The 16,129-nt window shown below is 37.3% G+C and overlaps 1 protein-coding gene across 4 annotated transcripts in view; it reads left to right on the forward strand.

Moving 5' to 3' along the window:
- SMC5 (structural maintenance of chromosomes 5) overlaps window positions 1–16,129 on the forward strand; it is a 50,601-nt gene that overhangs the window by 2,267 nt on the left and 32,205 nt on the right. For 3 of the 4 annotated variants that reach the window (XR_003253217.1, XM_026064036.1, XM_026064037.1), the window contains exons 3-7: window positions 953–1,005; window positions 4,792–4,954; window positions 6,733–6,867; window positions 7,974–8,114; window positions 12,024–12,185. Coding sequence is in view for 3 of the 4 variants with exons in the window: in XM_026064036.1 (XP_025919821.1) it covers window positions 953–1,005; window positions 4,792–4,954; window positions 6,733–6,867; window positions 7,974–8,114; window positions 12,024–12,185 (654 nt within the window). In the remaining variant the exon portion in view is untranslated. The remainder of the gene's footprint in view (window positions 1–952; window positions 1,006–4,791; window positions 4,955–6,732; window positions 6,868–7,973; window positions 8,115–12,023; window positions 12,186–16,129) is intronic. The other variant, XM_026064038.1, reaches the window with a different exon arrangement.

Consider the following 16,129-nt stretch of genomic DNA (forward strand, 5'->3'; position numbering starts at 1 on the left):
TGAATTATAAGATGGAAACACCTCAATTCTACTGGAACCTTAGTAGACTAGGTGTTACATTTTGAAAGAAAATGCCTCCTGTTGCATAAGTAACATTCAAACAAGAATACCAGCTAAACTTAAGGTAAAACTAGAATTAAGTCTAACATAAATTTCCAAATGTATATGATCAATGAAAGTAAGATCTCATTGATGTGTCTGAGAATTTATCTAAAAGCCTGTAGCTGTTAATCTTTGATTTAAATGCAAGCTGGATGATTTTGGGATAAGTGTTCCTATTATCTTCAGTAGGATCACTTGTATCACTTTTACTCCCAAGAGGTAATGTGCTGACATCACAGTAGGAATTTAATTTGCACTGTCAGATTTTTAGGTTTTTCCTCTTGCTTTTTTGGATGTTGTGGTTACATGGAATATGCTTCACTAGAACTTTGGAGCACTAAATCTAGGTACTTAAATGATTTTACTTATTCTCCAGTTACAGCTCAGTCTTGAGCAAATATAAATATAGAAATTGTCTGCGTGGCAGCACTGTATGTTGGTATTGTTTATTGGCCTTTCATATTTATATATTTTTTACACTGTTAGAATTAACATTTGGCAGTGTTTTTCATTTGCATTGCCTCTATTCTCTGAATTCATGGAAACTCCTCCCTCTCTGTAGAGCCTTTGATTATAATTTGTTCAGTGTTGGAGGCTGAAATTGGTCAGAAAAGAAATTGTTAATCTGTGGAGGAAAGGCTAGTAGTGCTAGTTAATGAAGAAGTTAATAGTGTCTTCCTTTATTACTAGCTATTGTTAAAAGGCAGACAAAATAAATTCTACTTTTTAACTGTCAATTTTCAGTAAAAATATTTCATGAACTGTATTATACAAATGTATATTTTTGTAAGAAATTACATTTTAAGTAACTGAAAATTTGCAATAATGATGTTTATAACTCATTTTGTAGGTTGGTCTCTTTGTAAAGCGGGGGTGCTTGAAAGGTGTAGTAGAAATTGAACTGTAAGTAGTAAAATTATATTTGCTAACACATTTTTGGTTAGATTATTATCCCACACAGTCATTCACAAAGCTGTTTAAAAACATCTAGTGTACAGAGGTCTTTTTTTTAAGCAGGTTGATTTTTTTCAGACTTCAAAATTTTAAGCTAAAAACCTGTCTCCCAAGAAATGATCAGTGATGGCAGGTCCTGATTTTTCACTTTATGAAGCATTTTGCCTTGTCTTGGTGTACAAAGAATATATATAGAAAGAATGACTTATGTGGTGTGTTTAGCTTTTGATTATATTTAAGGTTCAGATGATTTCAGATACGGTTAATACTACCATTATGATGTGGTGGTTGGTTTAAAAAAAAGGTSTCTCATGAAATTCTAAAACCAAATGTTTTGCTTTCACTTTCTCGTGTTGATTGATGCCACTGATTTGAGGGGCTCATCTACATTCTTACTGAAAACACCACTTACTGAGGTAAAACAGAAGGAAAAAAAGTAGATCTGACTAGTTTGAGCTAATGCAATCTTCTAGATAAACTTTCCAAGGACAGAGCAACTAAAACATAATTTTGCAGACTAAATCCAAATGATATCAGGCATTTCTGAAAATGTTGATTTTGTGTGCTTGAATGTATTTAAATGCTATAGTTTAGAAATAGGAATATTAGATTCCTATTTTTAGGAATAGTGTAGTCTCTGTTAAGTGAGAGTGATTTTTGAATAAAGACATCCCTAGTCTTTATGGAACATTGAACTTTTTATTCTGAAAATTCAGATTTTATGATACCTCAGAAGGAGATTCTAAAAGAATGTTTACTTATGATTACAGGGTAATATCACATGCTTCCTATACATATTTTGTCTTGGCATATAAGAAGAGACTATCCTAATAGACTTCCTAAATCACAGAATGGTTGAGGTTGGAAGGGACCTCTGGAGATCATCTAATTCAACCCCCCCACTCAGGCCCGATCACCTAGAGCACATTGCACAGGACTGTGTCCAGGTGTCTTTTGAATATCTCCAAGGAAGGAGATTCCACAACCTCTCTGGGCAACCTGTGCCAGTGCTCTGTCACCCTCACAGTAAAGAAGTTTTTCCTCATGTCCAGATGGAATTGTCTGTGTTTCAGTTTGTGCCCGTTGCCTCTTGTCCTGTCACTGGGCATCACTGAAAAGAGTCTGGCTCCAATCTCTTGACACCCTCCYTTCAGATACTTGTACACRTTGATAAGATCTCCTCTCAACCTTCTCTTCTCCAGGCTAAACAGGCCCAGCTCTCTCAGCCTTTCCTCAYAAGAGAGATGCTCCAGTCCCCTAATCATCTTTGTRGCCCTTCGCTGGACTTGCTCCAGTAGTGCCACRTCCCTCTTGTACTGGGGAGCCCAGAACTGGACGCAGTACTCCAGATGTGGCCTCAGCAGGGCTGAGTAGAGGGGGAGGATCACCTCCCTCAACCTGCTGGCAACACTCTTCCTGATGCACCCCAGGATGCCATTGGCCTTCTTGGCCACAAGGACACATTGCTGCCTCGTGCTTAACTTGGTGTCCACCAGCACTCCCAGGTCCTTCTCTGCAGAGCTGCTTTCCAGCAGGTCAGCCCCCAACCTGTACTGGTGCATGGGGTTATTCCTCCCTAGGTGCAGGACCCTGCACTTGCCTTTGTTGAACCTCATGAGGTTCCTCTCCACCCACCTCTCCAGCCTGTCCAGGTCTCTCTGAATGGCAGCACAGCCCTCTGGTGTATTGGCCACTCCTCCCAGTTTTGTATCGTCAGCAAACTTGCTGAGGGTGCGCTCTGTCCCTTCATCCGGGTCACTGATGAAGAAGTTGAACAAGACTGGACCCAGGACTGACCCCTGGGGGACACCGCTAGCTACAGGCCTCCAACTAGACTCTGCACCGCTGATCACAACCCTCTGAGCTCTGCCATTCAGCCAGTTCTCAATCCACCTCACTGTCCACTCATCCAGCCCACACTTCCTGAGCTTGTCTATGAGGATGTTATGGGAGACAGTGTCAGAAGCCTTGGAGTGCTTTTTGATGGAGATTTTAACCTGAAGCTACAGTATCACAAGCTATTGTGTTAAGCCTTAACATGATCTGTGTGCCTAAACTAAACAGAACATAGAACTAATCAACTGATTCAGATTCTGAGTTAACTTGTATAAAAATTGGCCACCCTGATCAGACTGTGTAAAAAGATAATTGGATAAATTAAAGAAAGAGATATGCTAGAATAAGTCTTTGGAAAATTCTCTTAGCATTTATTCTTGTGGGAATGGTCAAGTATTTTGGTCTTTGGAAACTGGCCATACAATGGGTCAGCAGGTAGTACTTCTTTCTGGGAGGCTGAACTTGTGCTACCTGTAATATATTCTGATATTAATTAAAGAGTGGAGAGAGACTTGTGGCATGTGGAGACTTTAATTGTTGTAATGCATGTGTTTCCTTTTCTTTCTTTTTTTATTTTTATGACTTAAATAAATCTAATCTAAAAACATATTTATCTGTATATCTGATGGCAGAAATAAACGATTAAACAAAGATGCCTTACAAAGAGCTATTTTCTCTAATTATTACCCTCTGTACTCACTGTAGTAGTTGGACTTTCATTCAGTCCTTTGTCTAATTTAGTCTTTTGTCTAATTTGCAGAAAATATTTAAATGGAAGGTGTGATATGGGAAAACAGTGATGTATAAGAGTATTTGCTGATAGGAATTTTGATATCTTTTAAAATTTGACTTGTGTAAGCATGCATGTCTTGGAATTTAACCCTTGGATTGTAATGAAAATCAAGTGTTACAATAGTAAAAAGTTCTTGATTGTTGAAAGGAAAGAACAGGGTTTCATGGGTGTTTTGAATGAGATGATGGTTGTTTGAGAGGAAATAGTTAATCATATAATCTTCCAGAAGTAGGTTCAAATCTTTATGGCACTTGTTCCAAACACTGGAAACTTTCACTTCTATTTTGAACTCTGTTCTTAAGTCTGCTGAAATACACAGCCTCCAAAATGTCTCCTAAGCCTTGTCCTCCCTCTTTAACAGTATGCTGACTGAACAGGTACTAGACAAATTTCCAAACCAAAGTGGTGACCAAAGTTTCTGGAGTGTATGATGCCTAATTAGTTGCTTGATATTGATCCATCTTAACCCCAACTAAATTTTTGAAGATATGTGTAGAACTAGAGAACTAAACACGAACATCAGGACAACTGATATATTTTTGCTGTTCCTTAAAAGCAGAAAATGAAAGCAAATTAGTATTTTTAATACTGTATGATATTGGTTTTGTTCCCAGATGGAAGGTATATGTACAGTTTATTAATGGAGTTCTGTACACTAACATTTTTAATTCAAAGGCATAGTGGTGTTGTGTACCTTCTGCACATCAAATTTAAAACTTACTAAATGTCATATGTAAAAAAATATATATTCATATGTATTCTATTTACATCTGTAACAATTTAGAATGGTTACATGCATACATTCAGCATGAGTATGTCATTTATATGAATAACTTCCTTTAACTTAAGATTTGCAGTTATTCTTGAGACTTTCCATAAGACTTCCATGAGACTTTGTACAGGACACATTACAGGATTAATTCATCATTGAAGTACTGGGCATTATCTGAAATATAGAATCTGAATTTAGCACTACTATCTAGTTGTTTTATAGTAAACATTTAGATACCTTAGAGTTTTTAATACAATAAGTCTTCAACATATTTTGTTGACATTAAGTAATCTTTGTGTGCTCTCAAAAGTGTAAATGCTCCTTTTACTATCAGGTCCAAGACACCTACCAATGTCATTATCACACGGGAGATTCAAGTGGTGAACAACACATCAACATGGTTTATCAACAGAAAGCCATCAACCCTGAAAACAGTAGAAGAACAGATTGCAGCCTTAAATATCCAAGTGGGCAATTTGTGCCAGTTTCTTCCTCAGGTATGAAAGAATTTTGAAAGACAGTGGATGCAAACGGAGCACTGTATTTTGAGAGAGTTTTGCAGCTTCTAATTGCTGCATCTTGCAGCACTTCTGCAATTTAATGGGACCACAAAAAGAAGGAGAGGGAGGAGGTAGCCATACTGGTGTGATGGTGAAAGGAAGAAGAACTGTGTGACCTCATAAGGCTCACTAATTAGGCAGTTTTGTGCATGCTGTCATTTCAGACTGAGAGGAAAGCTGCTGCTGTTCCCTGTGTTGTTGCTTGGGTAGCAACACTGGCAGTGGTGTCTCTTAGTCCCACTGCTTCTGCTGTAGCTGTTCTTAGATAACAAAAAGGGTTTTCTGAAGGGAAATCTGTATAGTCTTGAGGTCTCCCAGCACCTTCTCTGTGCCTTTATCTGCATAGCTTCTGCAGTCCTACTGCTGACTTTCCCAGTCAATCCATGTATGTGCTTCTCACTAATTGTATCTAGTCAGTTCTTCAGAGTTAGATTGGTGTTTGGTTACTGAAGGGGGAAGAGTTGTCTAGATTTATTTCTCCAAAAAGCAAAAAATGGAGGCAGTTCTGTTAAATGAGCTGCAGCTGCAACAGGGCCTGCTGCCACAGCCCTGTTGGTTAACTTCTGTGCCTCAACAGTTTTTCAATAATAGGTAGAATTTAAAGGTTTTCCAGGTCAGGATTACGTAAAAGTAAAATTATCCTGAGGGAAATAGCTCTTAAAGGAGGGAGAGGACTAAAGAATGCTACATGCTGCTTCTGTAGCTGAATCCATCCGTGCTCAGACAGGTTAGGGCTTCTGTGCAGATAGCTAAGTTGCCTCACAATTGCATCTTAACTAAACATTATGATGGGTTCCTTCCTGAGTCATTCCCAGTTCATGTGGATCATCAAAGATGGTAGTAAAATGAGGCCTTATCCGAGCTTAGCCAAGCACGTATTTGCTCTTCTGTTCAAGGAGAAAAGCATTCAAGAAGACATGCTAAAAAAGTTAAAATTTAGAAATTCAGAAAGTCTGGAAACAACTGTATTTTCTCATCCTACATATTCACAATATTTGTTCAGAGTAGAACTTTCTGCAGACTCCACCAACATAACTCTTGTATATACAACAGCTTTTTTTAAAGTACATAAACATCAGTTTAATGAATATTACTGTGCTATATGTTTGGTTAATTTGCTCTCTGTCACTGTAGCAATGGGAAGCATGTTGTTCACTCCAATCTTGTTTTGAGCTGTTGCTCTGCCTTAGCAGCGATGGTTCCTGATATACTTGGCTGACAGGCTTAGTTGTGATTTTCACATTACTTAATTTTTGAGTTAATCATAGCATTTATACTGGAAAGGTGTGACCTCAACAGCCTGAGAACCAGCATGAAGAATACAGCGGAATAAAATCTGAAATTATTTGAACTGAACTATCTTGTTCAGAAAAATGATAGTGAATTGAAAAACAAGCAACATTCCCCTCTGCCTCTCCCCCCTCCCAACTACCTCAAAGCTGCCGCCAAAGCCAAACAACTGAGGATAAGAACAGCAAAGGTTTAAGCTTAAATTAGGCCAGAACAGCTCTAACAAAACCATGTATGAAGTCCCTACAAATGTTTAAGAGGGCCAGGTTGCTGCTTTATAAGGTGGTCATGCTATGCTTAACTTTCTGGCATGGAACTGTAAATCGGATGATACTGATGAGAAGTAGTTTGCTCTATTTAAATCCAGCATTGTTGTATTACGCTATTCTAGCTAATACTGCATTTTATAACTTTTTATTCTGTAGGACAAAGTTGGAGAATTTGCAAAACTGAGTAAGATTGAGTTGCTTGAAGCCACTGAAAAATCTATTGGTCCTCCAGAAATGTACCAATTTCACTGTGAACTGAAAAACTTCAGAGAAAAAGAAAAAGAACTGGAGGTAAACTTGCCTATTACAGAGACACAGAGAAGTAACTGTAGGAAAATTAGCATAATAAAATTTAATATGAGATCTTATGGAAGGGTATTTATTTACTAAGTGTGCAAATAAGTTGATTTTATCTACTTGTGCTCATCTTCTCTCAGATTTCATTCATTCACACACTCTCATACTCACAAGCACTAAGACATATCTGTCCAAGTGGTCTGGACGCATGACAAAGGATGTCTGTTGTCAAGTCCTCATTGTTTCTTTGGGATTCTTTATTGGCAATAACAAACTGTTTTCTGGATAGACCTTTTATACCCTTTATATCCATCAACTGTTGTGGGCTGGTCCTTTGCCTCAATCTGGCTAACTTCAGCTTCCGTAAATTTTGAACGAGATTGCTGCCCATTTTCTGTTTTACCTTGTTTAGAATATGACAGACAGGCTAACCAGAGAAAGCCTGGTGTATGTGAAGTACTGCAACCTTGTTGCCTTCCTCCTGGTATAAGGAGGCAGGGTCTTTCCCTGACTGTCACCTGTGCTGTGGTCTTAACAGAGCGCAACCTTTTTGATCTTGACAGGAATAACATGTTCCTCAGTTTTACTGCTGGGAGCAGTGTCCTTCATTATTTGTACAAGCCATTCTTATAGTCCTTTGTTCTGCTGCTTCTTCTTGTGCCTGTCCACGCACGTATTTTTTCATTCATATGTACTGCCAACCTTAATATTTCTGTTACAAATCTCTACAAAATCTTTCATGAGGATTTTTGCTACTTGTATTTAGCAGAATCAGTTAAAGTTGTTTAGAAACTTCTAGATTAATGGAAGTTTGAGCTGTGGGAATAACTTCATCATAAAATATATAAGCTTTTTTTAAAAGGTTTTCTTCAGGTTAAGACTGCTGTTAGGTATGCTTTGACAGAAAGTATGTGTACTTTTCAAGTAACATAAAGGTACTTGAAAAAATGGACATCTATTTTTAATTGGATTGTTACCCCCTAGTTAGTGCTGTACTAAAACATCCTGCTTAGTTAATGTACGGGTGAGGTATGCATTATTTCTAAAAAGTGTTTTCACAGAGTAGATACTGTAAAATATGAAAATATGTATCCTTACAGAACTTGTGCAAAGAGAAACGTAATTCTTTGGAGAAGATGAGACAGAGGATTGAACGATACAAACAAGATGTTGAGAGATACCATGAACGCAAGCGTCATCTAGACTTAATTGAGATGCTTGAGAGGAAAAGGCCTTGGGTGGTAAGCTTTTGTTTTATTTTCAGTGTTTCTTTAATGTAACCAATTTTTCCTAAAACTGCAATATTAGTAATGTGCCAGCAATTTCTTTAAAAGAAACTTGACCAGAGTAGCTTGAACATCCTCAGAATTGCTTGGTGCAAACAGGGCAGATCTTGATATACTATTCTTGGCCTAACTTTGATCAGAGGTTTTCTTGCATGTGTAGATAGACTTAAGAAGTTTCTGCACATTTAGCAGAGCTAGCAAAATGGGCCAAAAGCAGTATTTGTTTTATTCTTTGCAGAGATAACTGGCTTAATTTAAACTATCTCTGGCCTCTGTTTGAGAATGAAGCACTAGTTTAAGCTGATGTGTTTTTTATTATACTGAAGCAGTATGTTTGCTCTGTTTGCATGCTTTACGGATTTTATTAAATACAGATATGGAAAGTTTAAAAACTTTCAGATAATACTTGTGGAAGATGCAGGAAAATTCTTTAAGGCATTTCATAGCAGTTTTGCAAATAACAAAGCCTCTTATGGGTGTACAAAAGATCTTTGTCCCTTGTATTTTGAAGAGCAACTGGATTCAAGGTATGTGACTTTACTGCCTTCAAACCACTGTGCTGGCAGCACAGAGGGACAGGAGCAGCTATCAAAATTGCTGGATAGGGGTAGTGCTAAGGGGGTGGGCTGTATCGTCTGTGCCTTTGGGGATTGACTTCTGCACTTGCTGAATGATACAAATTTTTCCTAGTACAAGTGCAGTAGCTTGGCTTAGTTCAGAAGAAAAGGGATACATATTTTATCAGTAGAGATGTAGGTCTTGAATAGTTAATATGGAGCGATTAATTGATTTTTTTCCCCTGTAAGATATTTGTAGATACCGAACTCTGAAGGCTGGTCAGAAATTATGAGGGGAAACTAAGTTATGAATCTTACCTGATATGAGTTAAATTGTCTTCCCTTGACCTTTAGAACCTTGAGAACATTGCTTTTATTTAGATGTTCCCTAAGCAAATTTAGACAGACTTTGCCACACCTCACTCTTTCACTGCTCTCTTCTAGACAGACTGCACTGCTCAGGACATTCAACCCCTTTGGCAGGCACACTCAATCGGGAAAAAACTGATTTTTTGGCCACTGAATCCATACGAAGAGCAGTGTATTTTGACACCTGCTTGAATTGCCAGCTTGCAGTACAGAATCAGTATTGTGGGGCATACCAGAAGCCACTTGCCTGTGGATACGTTGTAGTTGAAATCAAGAGTCATCAACATAATCACTCTACTAGATAGGAAATATTTGACCTGTCCCTTTCAACCTCAACTGTTCTGTGATTCTGTGACCTACAGCTACAACAAAATTTCACATTTCATCATGATCTTTAATGTACAAGGTTGTTGCTGTTTCGTGGTTTGTCAGATCCTTCAGATAGATCTCTTGGTATTCTCGTATATTGCAAAATATCAGGCTCTCTCTCAAAGAAAAAAGATATTCTTCTACGCAGTCATATTTCTTTGTCATCTGCCGTTAAACTGTTTAATGCTAAGAATAAACTTTTTTGATGCCTTAAAATTGGATTCACCAAAATTGAGACTAGCATGGGAGTTTAGTCTTCCTTTTGAGGATCATCCTCTTCCCCCTGGCCTCCTCAAAAAGGTAGTTGTCTAGTTGCAGAACAAACATAAGTTGCTGTTTGGAATTGTCTCTGTTACAAAACAGAATTGCTAGGTGAGCCTCCAAAACAACCAGGATGCAGATCTATAAAAACTGCAGTAGACAAACATAATAGAGAAAACACTTTCTACAGGCAGTCTGAAAACAGATCAACTGAAATAGGCCACTGTTTTAATGGTAGTAGATTCTCTCTTGATCTTAAAGAAAAAGAGCAAGTCTAGGGCTGAACATAGTTTACTATTTGACCACTGTATCACTGTGTAACTGTTTTTTTCTGAACACTCCACTGCCCTTCACCCGAGAATACCTTTATAGTCAAGTGCTATAGCCAGCTGATTCTGTATGTGAAGATTTACCATCATTAATTATCATATTCCTTGTACACCATTTTAATATGTCTATATCTAGACATTATCTAGACATATCTATTTAATATATCTTTTAAGCATCTGCTTTAAATTCCATAAAAGGGACCCTAGAAGTGTTTAAAAAAAAGGATTTGGACTCAAGCATTTAGAGGGCCCTTTTTGTACTTTAATGGGTCTTGCATCAAATTATCTTAATGTCATCTACAACCAATGAGCAGATTTAAGGAGCTACGAGTTGTATGTTTTTTGACATAGCCCTTCTTGCATAACTCTTAAAGAAGAGGGGTTTCTTGCCCCTCTAAGATTAAGCATTAGGTAGTGTGGTATATTATAAGGCATACTATCTTGAGGTAGTATAGAGGCATGAGGTGCTGTTCCTCAAACTGTAAATGTCTGGAAAATCATAATTTTGAAAATGTGTTTTAATCAAACTATCTCCACTCTTCTTCCTCTTCCATTCGCAATTGAGAAAAGCTTTATTAGGTGGCTTGGATGCAAATAACTCCTGGGAGGGATGAAGTGCTTCAGAAGTTCTGCAGATCTCTGGCTGAGTGAATACTTGCAAGGGTCAAGATTGTTTGCTTCAAGATTACCAAAATACATAGGTCTAGTGAAAGTCAGGTTTTCTTAGAGTGTTAAAGGGATTTTCTCTACTAAAACAATATCATAACAGTTTCTAGAGAAATATTCCCATATCTGAAGAAATTATATGCAATTGTGTGTGTTTTTGTGCTTTAACTTTGAAATATGCCTTATTTAGAATAGGGCTAAATTCTTAGCTTATTCTGTCAGCTAAGTAAAGGTTTAATTGCTTTACCTTTGTAACTCTTTGTAATGGTGGCTACTGATTGGATGCCATGTCCATGAATTATAGCAGCTTTCTTCAAAGACTTTATGGCTTTATGAAAAAGCTACTATGAAAAAAGAATTTTGATTTAATAGCCTGAATATTGGTGATTAATTGTGTATGATTACAAATGGAGTGATTAAATAGCTAACTAGGGAAAAAGTGGTGGAGGATAAAGCAAAATTAGCTGATTCAGATGGAGCTTGCAAGCTATCTATCTTTTTTTGCGCTTTAAAGCTTGGAATAATCCAGGCTGATGCTCTTCAGCCCGTAACAGTTGTTGAACATCAGGTTCCTTTTTTTTTTCAGTCAGCTTAACACCAAAGAATTCGCCTGTTTCTCATAATGGTAGTAATGACTCTTTGACCCTTAGCTAGCTTCTTCCAAAAACTCCTGTGTTCTTGGTGGTAGTAGTTCTTGTTCACTGCACTGCTTACCATCTTTTTCTTCTCAGGAGTGCATCTCCAATTCAGCTCCCCAGATAGTGACTTCTTTGGTATTTGTGGTGTATGGGTGGCCTTTTTTTTTTTTTTTTCCAAAGTTTTATTCCTGTCTCTCTCTGCTGTCTTTACATCAGGGTCGTGTCTGTAACTGGCTCTGATCATCTGTCTAGCTCTTCCCTTCTCTTTCTTCCTAAGCTTTTTGTGGTTATTTGCCCCTTAGCTTCAGGACTTCTGCATAAGTAGTGCTCACACTATGGAAAGAAGGTGCTAAAGAATTAGTCTTTCCACCTCAACCCAAGATGGACTTAGAGGCAAGGTAATTGCAGACAAATTGGTTGTTTCTTCTGCTACTTGAATGGCATATTATTTGAAAAGCATTAAATGTGTATGCAGTTCATTGGGGACTAAATCTGTTTCTCTTCTGGTCATACTGACCAATAACAGGAGGATTATTTAAGTAGTCACTCTGATACTGGCTTCTGAATGAGATTTCTCTCTCCAAACTCATGTACAATTAAATGAAATGTTAGAGCAGTATCAAATCACATGGATTAGAAGACAAAATCTGTTATTTTGCTTGAAACTCTTGCAAGGAATATGAAAATGTTCGTCAGCAGCATGAAGAAGTGAAACAAAGTCGTGACCAGGCCAAAGAAGAATTGAAGAATCTGAAAGAAATGCAGTCTCCAGTGACAAAAAAAATTCAAGAAATTGAAGAACTTTATAAGAGTCTTGATATGAAAATCAGGGATAAGGTGGGTATTTTAAATTCCAAGTTGACGTATTTAACATTCCAGGTGTTCTGTGTTCAGCTTTGTAAAGTTTAAAGCAATAACATTTTTCTTTCTAGTGTGCTATGATAATGTTTTTAGAAGAAGTTTTTTTGAAATACTCTTGGTTCTCACTCACTTCTTCATGTCTGTGTTCCATTAAAAGCAATAAAACTCAATGCATTTCTTAATAAACCTTTGGTAGCCACTTTAAAAATACACTCTCTTGGCATTATTGGAGCAGGCACATTTTAGAGTTTCTCCCCACAGAACCTTAAAAATCTTCAGGTACATCCTGTTACAGTTTCCCTAAGTTAGATATTTATATTAAATTAATTGTGTGTTTTCATCTATTTTATATTTTTGAGTTGTGGGTACTCAGTATCTTCTGAAAATTTAGCCAATTCAGGCTGTTAGTTTAAGCTAAATTACAATTTTTTTGGCCTAAATGCTTTTCCTCTGACATTTAACCTCATTCTATAAGTAGAGCATAATTTTTTAACAGAGAGTAATCCTCCATCAGTTTTGAACATTTTTGTGAGTAAAAAAATTTAAATGATTAACCTACCTATGTCTAACAGCTTAGTATCTGTTTTTGAATAGCTGTTCTCTCTAAGGATATGGAAAATTACGATTTTTGCATGAGAAGTAGAGACAGAAGTACTGTGATTCTCTATGGGATTTTAACTGTCCTGTACTAGGTGTACTATCCAGTTAGGCTGCAGAAATCGTGCTGTAGGGCACCAGCAGACAATTTATGATGGATACAAAGTTAACTGATAACATGAGAATGTTTGCTGCAGTGAGTTTTGTTTGAAGAAAACTGTGATCAGATCGAGTGACTCAGTGTGAAGACACCTGTAGAGGACTGCTGTCATGGAGCAGCTTGTAGAATAAGGGTCTGAATCTTTGGCAGTGCAATGTGAGTTAATACACTCTCGATGTGCTTTTTGAAAAAAGATTGACTAGTAATCGTGCAATATTTTACATACAAGCTGTTGCTAAAATTTCAGTCCAAATTATCTGTTTGTTGTGTAGTTTTCTGTGAAACTGTGCTTTAGCAGATAAGCCTTCTCTAATAAAAGCAGATTGTTGTTTATACTACTGCAGTTTTTGTTCAGGTGTGTGATGTAAACTGAACCAGCTGATACTACTTACATCAGTACATTATTATTAAGAAAACTCCTTGCTAAATGAATCCTTTAAGAAGAAAACATGCAAGAATGTTTGAATTTTGTGCTCTACAGTAGCTTAAGATTTTATTATGCGATGATTCAAAATATCTAAACTTTTTAAAATGTTGCAGTTTTATTGAAGGTTGTTTTTTTTTTTTTTTTGGAAGAGTAAATGTGCTTCCTTAAAGGGAAGTTAACAGCTGGAAGCTTGAGATTAATTTTCATAATACAGTAAGGGCCTTCATGCTTCTTAAGTGCTAAGCTGTGTTTTCACAGCTTGGTATTATCCTGCTAGGGTTTAATCATATCTCTCATTTTTAATTAATGTTTTACTGATACATTTTTTTAAACAGGAAGGAATTCTGCTGTGAACCACTGTTGCCACAATTTATAGAAGTATTGGGCTATATTAATGCAAAAGTTATGTCCTGTTTGTTTGAGAAACCTAGAAAAAGTAAGCATTTTAGTTTTAACTTGCAGAGAGCGTGCCCAGAATAGATTACTTGCTAGAGAATTGAAGCAAAATTGGAAAATGTGCTAGCTGATCTGCCTGAATGCTTGAATCAGCATGTTTCTTTTCTGAATTCAAACTTGTGGATTAAGATTCTGATACACTAAACATTTCCAAGGTTAACTTTATGCCAAAGTGGTGTCTAGTTTGGGCCCAGAGAATGAATTAGGTGCATTTTCTTCTCCTGAAGAACTTGTGTACAAGTCCAAAATCTTGATATAGCGAAGAGAGACTTAAGGCAATACGCTGTATGCCTGGTTATGCCATGGATGTTTGAATTACATCAGACATGCTAGCAAGATGTTCAGGATGATTACATATCTTCCTTTGTTTTTTTTTCTGTTAAGAGGTGTTCTTAAGATAAATAAAGAGTTGTCTATTAATCTAGGTAGACTCTTAATAGTTCTTGATATTATTACAAATTAGTATGTTACAGGCATATTGATACTTTCTGGACTTTTGTGCCGGTAGCTCTTTTCTGGGTATTGAAACCTGTTTCCCTCACACATACCTTTTTTTTGCTGGTCTGTGAAAATGGAGTTCTTTATTGAAGGCAAAATCTGTGCTGTCTGCACTATCATGAGACAATTCTTAACCTAAGGCAAGACCTCAAGAGACACTGAATTTATTGGAACTTAAAAATTGATCTCTTTAGATGCAAACATTTGATGAGTATGTCACAGATAGTTATGCTATGACCAGCATGAGTTGATTAATGAGTGATTTTATTATGAAAGAAGTACAACTCTGTTCTTGGCACAGAAGTTGTTTTTTAAGTCTACTTTCAGTTTGGCATTAAGTGTAAGCAGTTTAGCGTTAGAAGTCCTCTCTATTTCAGACACACAAACCTGTAGGTAACATGACTTTCTTCAGGTCCTTTGGTCCGGGCTTATATCAGTTATCAAGTAACTATAAACCTGACTGCTTCTTGAGATCTTACTCTTTGCTGGAGGATATATGTGTGAGAGCAGAGAGAAGCCACCTCTTCAGTATGTCTTGTTTGGGCATTGTTGGAAAATGCCAAGCACGCTGTTACAGATTTTGGCTGGGAGGAGCCAGACTGAAGGTAAAGGCAGTATTAAATCCAGGAAGAGATTAATGCATCCAGAGACCGTGTGGCAATTTCTGTTGTCCCTCTCTGTTTTAAAACTCTCTTAAGAATTTGGTTAGATTAAGGAAAGCTAGTAAAACTTTGTGCTTTGGATGCTAAGGATGTTCTGAAGAAAGAGAAGTCTGCCCATTTTGCAGGAAGTGGGTGATAAGATTTCAGAAGAGAAGCCTAGAATAGTTCCCTTGAGGCTCTTCAAAGGCATTTGCACAGAATGGACTATTTAATATTATTTTGAGTAGTATTTGTCAGTATAAAACAAGGTATTGTGGTCATACCATCAAAAACATAAAAGCAATCCCTGTAGACTGTGTCTTGTAAGGTTGGTACACATAAATATACGATAACCGGAAAATTGAATTCCACTTCTTTCCTACTGTGCTGACTTTGAGAGCTTTCAGAATTGTTTTCTGAGCGTTTTGCAGCTGACTATTTCCCAGGAGAGATGTGCTTCTTGAGAATGCCTACCTGAGGACTTTGGAATGAGCATCATGGAATCAATACTATCTTGCAGTCAACTGCAAGATCAAGGTGTACTGTTTCATGTTGCCATCATGCAAACAACTGCAGAGTCAGGGTCTTAAATTTGTACGCATCTTTTAGGTTGCGAGAGGGGAAAGATTCTGCATAATTTTATTATTTTCTCCATTCTTGACGCATCATACCTTTTGCACTGTGACTCTTTGTATGACGAAATTACTTCCAGTGAAAGAGTCCTGTATTTTTTTTCTTTTAAGGTCTGTGCTGGAATTTAACCAAAGTGTTTCCATCCCTCTGCTGTCTTCCACTACTCTGCTTATATTATGTTTTCAGCCCTGGTGGTTCATGGAAGGAGAAATTAAACTTGTAGAGAAAGCACAGTATAATTCCACTGTGTGGACTTGACTGGGCAAATGTTTGGGTAGCCAGATCTAGTAAGACCTCCTTTGAGCAGGATATAGGACTGGATGGTTTTCCTTCCAACCTAAATTATTCTATGATTTTGTGGAAGCTGAACAGGCTAGGGAAAAATAGGAGACATTGGTGTCTATGCATCAGCCAACAAGTTGTCACGCTCAGCTATGTAGGCTTATAGCTCTAGCATGATGAGCCCCAGAGGTGAGATGACCTTGACAAATGCTGTTTTGGCTGTTCC

This window comes from Apteryx rowi, unplaced genomic scaffold (assembly GCF_003343035.1).
Source record: "Apteryx rowi isolate R43461 unplaced genomic scaffold, aptRow1 scaffold_207, whole genome shotgun sequence".
Classification (NCBI taxonomy): Eukaryota; Metazoa; Chordata; class Aves; order Apterygiformes; family Apterygidae; genus Apteryx; species Apteryx rowi.